At 41.8% G+C, this 8,946-nt stretch overlaps 1 protein-coding gene, 1 long non-coding RNA gene and 1 pseudogene across 2 annotated transcripts; all 3 read right to left on the bottom strand.

The window, feature by feature from the left end:
- Positions 1–477: 477 nt before the first annotated feature.
- On the bottom strand, positions 478–2,169 carry LOC107565840 (uncharacterized; annotated as a pseudogene).
- A 5-nt stretch (positions 2,170–2,174) lies between these two features.
- On the bottom strand, positions 2,175–2,825 carry LOC107565845 (uncharacterized). The gene is made up of 3 exons (XR_001606437.1): positions 2,730–2,825; positions 2,487–2,626; positions 2,175–2,367 (listed from the first exon to the last, which is right to left on the bottom strand). It is a non-coding gene; the product is annotated as an uncharacterized lncRNA (long non-coding RNA).
- A 456-nt stretch (positions 2,826–3,281) lies between these two features.
- Positions 3,282–7,780, bottom strand: LOC107565839 (uncharacterized). The gene is made up of 3 exons (XM_016251128.1): positions 7,550–7,780; positions 4,470–4,608; positions 3,282–4,312 (listed from the first exon to the last, which is right to left on the bottom strand). The coding sequence occupies exons 1-3, from the start codon at positions 7,778–7,780 to the stop codon at positions 3,282–3,284; spliced, it is 1,401 nt and encodes a 466-aa protein (XP_016106614.1).
- Positions 7,781–8,946: the final 1,166 nt, after the last annotated feature.

The raw sequence follows: 8,946 nt of genomic DNA, 5'->3' as shown, positions 1-8,946 counted from the left end.
TACTACGCACAACATCCAAGCATGCATCTCCTACCTGTTTAAAAAAGTTTGAAAATATTGATTTTAGATCAAGCATTACTTCCATAAATTCAAATAGGGTAATGACTCCACAAGAATGGTACCCACAAATGAGTCCATGTTCCTTTGCAGACCAAGAGACAACAAATTGTCCCGGGTAAGGCAAACTGATCCCTCCTTAACTATCAGCTCATTGGCTGGTTTACTTGCATCCAAGACGTAGTTGATCTAAAAATGACAAATAAATAAATAAATGAAAATGAAATACCAACATAACAAACCTTCTAACGTACCATTTGTTCTTGAAGGAGATGTCCCTTTAGTGTCCATGAATCTCTACAGGGCCTGAGGTTTGCTATTTGAGTGAGAGCCTCACACTGGTGTCCACACGTGTTCATGTTAACTTCTGCCACATTTGCTGCAAAAGCACTCTCTATACAGTGTGCATAAATGGACTGTTAACTAATTGGTAAGAGAAATTGTAATCTTATGAACTATACAGGTATTTCTCAACACTCACCCAACCTGTTGTTTTCATTAGAAGTACCTGAATTAAAAAACAAAACAAAAAAAATTCACAAAAACAAAACATTGACGTTTAACACCCAAAGGTATAAATACATAACTACACTTTACCAATGACTGCTTATCCATGTTTGTCCAATGTAACATGTGCAACGTCCAGACTCTTCTGAATCTTATCCATCCTTGCTGTGTTTATGATGGAATTTCTGTGATGGATTATGTTTCTGATCAAGAAAATCTGAGTACTTGGCTTCATCATGTTTAAAAAGTTGTTGTTTTTTTCCATTTGTGAGAAAAACTGCTCAACCACTTGACTGTTGATACGGCCAGCAAGTTCAGGAACAAGTTCAATCCTCCTTAGTACATCTTTCTCATCCTTCGTATTTCCCTCATGCAATTTATCGTAGAGCACATAATGCTCTGACGATCCCGTTAAGGGGTGCCCGTTTATATCAGGAGTTTCCTTGGCCTTTATTAACCATGGAAGACGTACTGTGAGCCTCCCTTATTTTGCACGTTGGATGTTTTCAGCAGTAGGGCTGAATAATCTTCCCTCATGAGGAGAAAAGGGCAGTGCTGTTGGAAATCTTATATTTCCATGAGTTGCCAGTCCTCGGGCAAAATCATAAATTACTATATTTGGAATGTGCTGCCATGACATTAACAAGTCCATATAGTCCCTTGGACTTTCTGCTCTCAAGTTGAACTTTAAACTATACACAATTCCACATGGACACATGATTGTAGCCCAGCCACCTAAGAAGATAACATTTCTTTAGCAACACACAATGCTATTCATCCCTCCATAAATGTAATAATTAATAATATTAGTAACAATACTCATACTTACCAGAGGCACCCCAAACTTTGGCAAATACTTTGTCATAGCCACTACGGTTCTTTATTTCTGTGCGAAGTTGCAGAATGAGATCCATTTTGGAGTCCATGCCACAAGACTTGCATAGTTTTTTCACCTCTTCCACCTGTCAAACAGTAAACACGCCAAGATTAAAATTGTATATGTATTTAAAGACTAAGAATAACTTGATTTTGGGGGAAAAATGTGAAAAGGATGGTGAAGTTTTACCTTCATTGCCATCACTTGTTCCAGAAGTCTATCTTCGGGTATTTCTACATTGACCTTCTCAGATGATGTTAGTTTTTTGTGTACCTTCTCCCACTCTGTGTTGTAGACCACATTTGATTTCCTGGTCTGTGGCCCAATCCAGGGTGACCATTTATTATAGTCAGGTTGTACAACAAATGGCTTTGTTTCCTGATCTGTATGCACACAGTTAAAGGACAATAACATTTAAAAATATTACATTTTAAGACTGGATTAGGCTACTGAATCCTTGAAGCAAAAAAGCAGACATTCCTATTGTATGAAAGCATGTTAGGTAAATTATGCCTTACTGAAGGTTTCCATAAGTCCATCTGAAATGATTTCTGAAGAGACTGAAGTCCAAAATTCTTCCATGTCCACCATTCCAGTGTAATCTGATGGATCAGGGATTTCACTTACTGTGAAAGAAAGTTGAAGCAAGTTGATAAATATACTATGATATAAACATTTTTTTCAGTAACATTTAAAATTATTTTTAAAAAATGTTCCTCACCTGGCATGCTAAACACTCCTTTCTTATGCAGATCCATTACAACAATGGCTGGATTGGAGCCACATTTTACACACAAATATGTGTATTGATGGTCTGTCAAAGCTTCAAAATGCATGTATCCTCGCAATATACGGCTGTGCGGAGGTAGCTTCACATCTAATGACAGTTCCATGGGCTCAAAAACTCTTCCTGCTGCGTTGTGAGTCTATAAAATGATAATGTCGAAGATAATTATGTTAAGAAAAATGTTCTACTTTGTCACAAAGTGAAATATCTAGAAATGTTTTTGTATTACAACAAGCAAGGACTATACGGTCACCTAACCTGAAGAGATGCCCTTAAGTACAGACAGAAGTGAAGACTAAGAATGATGTGGTCGTCATAATTGTGTACACTGTCAGCCCACTCTTGATATCGGTATATCATTCCACAATAGAAGCACTTTTTAAAGAATTTTGATATACCTAAACATTTGACAAATAAATGAAGACAAAAAATTGTATTAGTTAAAATGTGTCTCTGTTTCACAACAACAAGGAATTTGTTCTGTATGGCTTTTTCTCTTACCTTCAAAGACATGTGTTAGTGTTAAAAGTTTAGCACTTTTTGTTATGAGAATGGGGTCACTAAGGACTCTTTGTCCACTGCATTCTGTGCAAAACATTTCAGAGGGTACAAATTCTTTTGGAGGGTGGTGCTCAAATGATGGTGTCAATACATCCTTGGGAAGTTTGGCTGGCAACTTCTTGAATTTTTGGATGTATGTTGCAGTTCTTAACAACTCTTTTCCAAGTGGATACCTATCATGTGAAACCTCCCCCTCTTCCAGATGATTACTTGTGTTATCCTCCACTGGTTCTGTGGATTTGACAGATTTGAACAGATGGCGTTTGTTTTGGAATAAAAACCATTTTGCTATGTACTTATGTATACAGGATGCCCGTGGCTTAGCACAAGGACAGTGCCAGCTATTTTTCCTTGAATTATAGGCCACCATCACTCTTCCAACACGACTATAATATGATGGTTTTTGCTTCAAAACAGTAACATAGTGGACTGTGTCAGGTCCAATGTTCACAGATACAGCAAGTGGAGCAAACCCAGCATTCTTAAGCCGTTCTAAACACATGGCTTTTTTTCTTCTCCAAACCAATGTGCAGCCACCATTTCATTCAATGTGTTTTCTTCCAGAGTACAATAACTGGAAGGCACAGAACAATAATCCAGTGATCGTAGATGGCAACATCTAAATGTCTGGTGTCCACTTCTACCAGCCACTTCAGAGTAGAGGCAACACTCCTCAAGCTCACACTCAATGTGCTGTTTTGGCCCTTGAATGCTATGCTTGACATGAATAGGAACAGGAGGTCCACGAAATGCCTTTGCCACTGCATAAATGCCTGATTGTGGGTCTATAGGCTGACTCTGTAAGTGGTATTCTTTTGTGATGTCTGTGAACTTTGAAGAATGCCTTCTTTGCATATGGCGCTTCAGATTTTTAAAGTACAAAGACATATTGCAGTGTGGACACTCCACAAGTGTTTGGCTTAATTTATTAACTCTAACAGGGCGCTGGGTCATACTCTCACAACGAATACTACCAGGCTGGTCCTTCACAAAGGCAGGGCTTGGTGTGGAGACGTTGCTGGGCTTCGATGTGGAGACGCTGCCGGGGTACGATGTGGAGACGTTCCTGGGGATCAATGTGGAGATGCTGCCGGGGCACGATGTGGAGACGTTCCCGGGCCACGATGTGGAGACGTTCCCGGGGATCGATGTGGAGACGCTGCCGGGGCACGATGTGGAGACGTTCCCGGGGATCGATGTGGAGACGCTGGCGGGGCACGATGTGGAGACGTTCCCGGGGCACGATGTGGAGACATTCCCGGGGATTGATGTGGAGACGCTGCCGGGGTACGATGTGGAGACGTTCCCGGGGATCAATGCGGAGACGCTGCCGGGGCACAATATGGAGACGTTCCCGGGGCACGATGTGGAGACGTTCCCGGGGATCGATGTGGAGACGCTGCCGGGGCAGTACGATAAATGACTAAAGAAATCTTTTCTCCTTATCCTAGTGTCTTTACAGCCTGGGCAATGGAAATGGGGTGACACCCTGCAGTTTTGGTGGCATTTGTATATTCGGAAACCTGCACAGGGGTTAAAAAAAGTTTTGCAGCACATTGCAAAATAAGATAAGTGTAGTACTTGTGGTGGTAATGATGTTTAAGGCTGACTGTCATCTAAGTCATCATACATGATTCTTTGATACACTGGTAAATTTACATTTGTACAAGAAGCTCTTACCTTTATAGTCCAAAAATATATTACAATGCACAATTGTATGTGCTTTTCCCTGGCACTCATATTCTGTCTGGAAATGACAGACAGGACAGTGGAAGCATCCATCCTTATACTGTCCAGAAAAAACGATTGATCCATGTACCTAATAAAAAATACATCAACATATTACTGTCATTGAATTTTTACACTAATTTATTACTCACTATTAACAATACATACTACATACTTTACTTTTCTTAAGCACTAAACACACATACAGACAGACACACACACACACACACACACACAGTGCAAACTGCATGAATAATGACGCTATCGATAGTGTAAAAATCCCTTACTATTTATGCCAAGTTCACACCTGAACACAACAAACCTACATTTATGTTTTTCATTAAAGCTAAAACAAACTTTAGCCTATGTGCTATCATATTGCATGACCGACTGCTTACCTGAACCGCCGTTCTTTGGCGCGCTATGAATGTCGTGCCTGTCTGTCAATGCGAGGAAGCCACGCCCCCATTTGGAGTTCCCGCCCCCATTTGGAGATCTCCGGTCTGCAGTTATACCTACTTGCAAAATCTCACGATATAAAATACGAACAGCTATGATATTTAAAACGTACTAAAGTGTATTGGCTACAACTAGACAGCAAATGCTAAGACTCTTCTCCGCTCTTTATACACACAAAACATTAGCCTTTATAGACAGCGTTTCTTGAGTAAACGGAATGCTGTACTTATTCAAACATCAGTTATTTATTTACCCTTGCATTGCGAAGAAGTATCTCTATTAAACCTCTGTCTTCAAACTGCGTGTTGCGGCGCTTCCGCTTCGGGTGGAGTTATGAGGTTTGACTGACAGTTTCAAGATCCAAGTTTAGTCACAAGCTCTTTTGAATGCTTTTCATTGGTTAAATATTTGTAAAATCCACAAACCGACATAACAATGAACAATAGCACTGATTTAAAATAATAACGAAATATAATAGAGACAAAGAAGTTTTTGATAATTTTCCATGGCACACCCGACAACAGTGGCTGGGAAACACTGTTTTAACTTTTATTTATATTTAAGTCAGTGATTCCTCTGCGTACCACTAGTGGTATGTGTACCACACTTTGAGAATCAGTGTCTTACAAGATAGAAAAAGTATCGTCTCTACAGGAGAACTGCTGAAGCTCTTGTGCCATTGGGAGGATTGTGGCAAATGTTTGGTGAGGCCAACAAGAGTCTTTGAATGTATTTTTGACCTTAGGATAACCACAGAATGCATTAATGGCCATACTTATATGTGGCATTCTCAGCCACTAGTTGCGGGAATAATGAAATTAAATGTTTCTGTCCCTGCTGCTGTCTTTGTCACTGGAAACGAGTGCAGTCCATTCATTGAGGTATGTGACACCATTCGTCTGATAACCATATCAAAAAGACAGTAGTTCAACATACAGAAGGCCTGCGTCATCCCAGAGGTCAACAATGCCTGGACAGTACACAATGAGACTGTACTGAGCACTTTATGTGATGATGAGCCACTAATTGTGTCAGGAGACTGCAGATATGAAAGCCCAGGTCATAATGCGTCATATGGAACCTACTCACTCCTGGACATTAAGTCAAAGTTGGTGGTGGCACAGGAAACTGTAAAAGGGACAGAGGTGAGGAACAGTTATTGGCTTGAGGTGGATGGTTTGAAGAGGTGCCTTTCTAAGCTGGGAGATTATAGTGTGACCATATCTGTTTTTGCAACCGATTGCCACCCATCAGTGCAGAAAGTCATGCATCAGGTATACGAATCAATACACCATGAGTATGACCTCTGGCACATTGTGAAGTCTGTCAAAAAACGACTGCTGCAGTGCTACAATGAAGAGCTGTTTGAGTTGATCAGAATGATCACAAACCACTTCTGGTTTTGTGTCACAACATGTGAAGGTAGTGTGATGAAGTTAAAAGAGATGTGGATTTCAATCCTGCATCACATGACCAATGTGCACAACTGGGTATCTGGTGAGACAATGACCAAATGTGAGGAGCACCCTGCAAACACCCCTGAGGAAGGAAGGAAGTGTCCATGGCTCCATCATAGCTCTGCTGCCTTGCAGCACCTGCAGAAAGTAGTGATTGACAAGCAGCTCCTAAAGAAATTGAAAAAAAACCCACACTAGGCATTCACACAGGACAGCTAGAAAGTCTTCACTCCCTGTATACAAAATATGCAACAAAGAGGAAGAAATTTCTGAGGGAAAGTTTGGAGGCACGTCTGCGTGTTGCAGTGCTAGATCACAACAACAATGTGAACAGCGAGAAGGCTAAAACAAAGAAAGGGGAGAAGCAACATAAACAGTACTCCAAGGCTGCTCAGTAGTATGTGTCACGGAAGAGAAGAGTCAGGATCCAAGTGCAAGTGCAAATATAAAGGTTTATTTGGTAACCACAATAACGGAGACACAAGGTGATAAATCCTCGGGGTCTTGGTCAAGATCAGAGCTCCTCTTGAGAAGCCTTCCTCCCAAAGCGCTGGCCAAACCAAGGAGAGGGCTGAAGATCCTTACCCTGACTGAGCGAGAGCTGAAAACAGAACTGACAGGGAGACAGGACGTGAGAATAACGAACCGACAAACACACATTGAACAAGGTGTCCTATAAAGGAATCGCTAATGAGTTGCAGCTGGCGCGCTCTGATTGAGCGCCAGCTGCAATCACTAACGAATGACGTACACACATACAACCACATGACAAGACGCAAAAGACCGAATTACCAGCCTCACAGAAAGATGAGTGCTCGAATAAGAGGATTTGTGTCCTTTGATGGCACCCGTCAATAACCTCCTACCTACTGGCGGGCGTTGTCTTTTACTGGACACTGTGCTGCGATGTGTCCGTGGCCGCCACAGTATAAACACAATCCCTCTCTCTTACGTCTCTGCCTCTCCTGTTGTGAGAGTCGGAACCTTCCCACCTGCATGGGCTCGGGCTCTGGAAGAGAGAAGAGTTTTACTGGTGAGTGAAGGTAATTGAGTCTGTGAAGCGAACGGCGGTTCTCGGAGTTGTCGTTGATCCTGCCTCCACAATCGGATGTCCACCCGAATGGCTAAAGCTATGAGTTCGTCCACCCCGGTCGGTAACTCTGATGAATCGATCTCATCCTTAATTCTATCAGAAAGTCCAAACAGAAACATGTCCCACTGTGCCTCTGCATTCCACCCACACTCTGCAGCCAATGTGCGAAACTCGATTTGAATAGACAGTGACCGTGCTCTGTCCTTGACGTAACTCGGCGAGAAGTCGTGCTGCTTCTCTGCCCGAAGCAGCATGATCAAAAACTTTCCGAAGCTCCTCAGAAAAAGCCTGAAAAGACGAGCAACAAGGCAGTCTCCGTTCCCACACTGTGGTTCCCCAGTTAGCCGCTCGTCCCGAGAGCAACGTTATGACAAAAGCCATTTTAGCCTCTTCAGTGGGAAACGAAGATGGTGGTTTATTTAGTAACCACAATAACGGAGACACAAGGTGATAAATCCTCGGGGTCTTGGTCAAGATCAGAGCTCCTCTTGAGAAGCCTTCCTCCCAAAGCGCTGGCCAAACCAAGGAGAGGGCTCAAGATCCGTACCCTGACTGAGCGAGAGCTGAAAACAGAGAACTGACAGGGAGACAGGACATGAGAATAACGAACCGACAAACACACATTGAACAAGGTGTCCTATAAAGGAATCGCTAATGAGTTGCAGCTGGCGCACTCTGATTGAACGCCAGCTGCAACCACTAATGAATGACGTACACACATACAACCACATGACAAGACGCAAAAGGACCGCACGGACCCATGAACCGTGACAGTATGTAGTGACACCACTGAAGGTGGACAAGGACTACAGTTTCAGGAGGAACATTGTGGCAAGTGTGATCAATAGGTGCAAGTCAACAACCATCCGAGCAACATTGCAGGAGCTGAAAACCGAGACTCCCAGAACCCTGGCCCAGCACAAAGGTGTAGAAAAACCAGATAAAGCAGAAACTGTTGCCAGGCATCTGAGTAGATTTGCATCTTCACAGCCCCGTAACACTGCTCACTGTGGAAAAGCAAAAATATAGATGATGAGTTGATAAGTTAAAGTGACATCTGATGACATCATACATGATTTCTATATAGTTACAATATAAAATGTAAAGATTGTTCTATGACTATAAATAACACGAGTTCTCTAGATTTCCATTACTGTAGGAACACTGCAGAATGCTCTTTCCAATATGCATTCTTCTTGTTTTTGAAGTCATTTTTACGTTTTTTTGAGATCCAAACTTTATTATTCAAATCACCCATGTATACATGTTATATATTTTTTAGTCTTTATTCTTATAGTTTGGTCTTTCTTTGCCAACAGGAATTGCTTTATCTTGGAGGCGTTATTTATCAATGTTCCCAAAATTGTAATATCTAAAGTCTGAGCTCAGTTCATTGTCAGAGAGTCATTATAGTAGTAAT

Source organism: Sinocyclocheilus grahami, unplaced genomic scaffold, assembly GCF_001515645.1.
Source record: "Sinocyclocheilus grahami isolate Dianchi unplaced genomic scaffold, SAMN03320097.WGS_v1.1 scaffold1031.1, whole genome shotgun sequence".
Taxonomy (NCBI): Eukaryota; Metazoa; Chordata; class Actinopteri; order Cypriniformes; family Cyprinidae; genus Sinocyclocheilus; species Sinocyclocheilus grahami.
The sequence above is the reverse complement of the archived record's forward strand: the minus strand, read 5'-3'. Positions and strand labels throughout refer to the sequence as shown.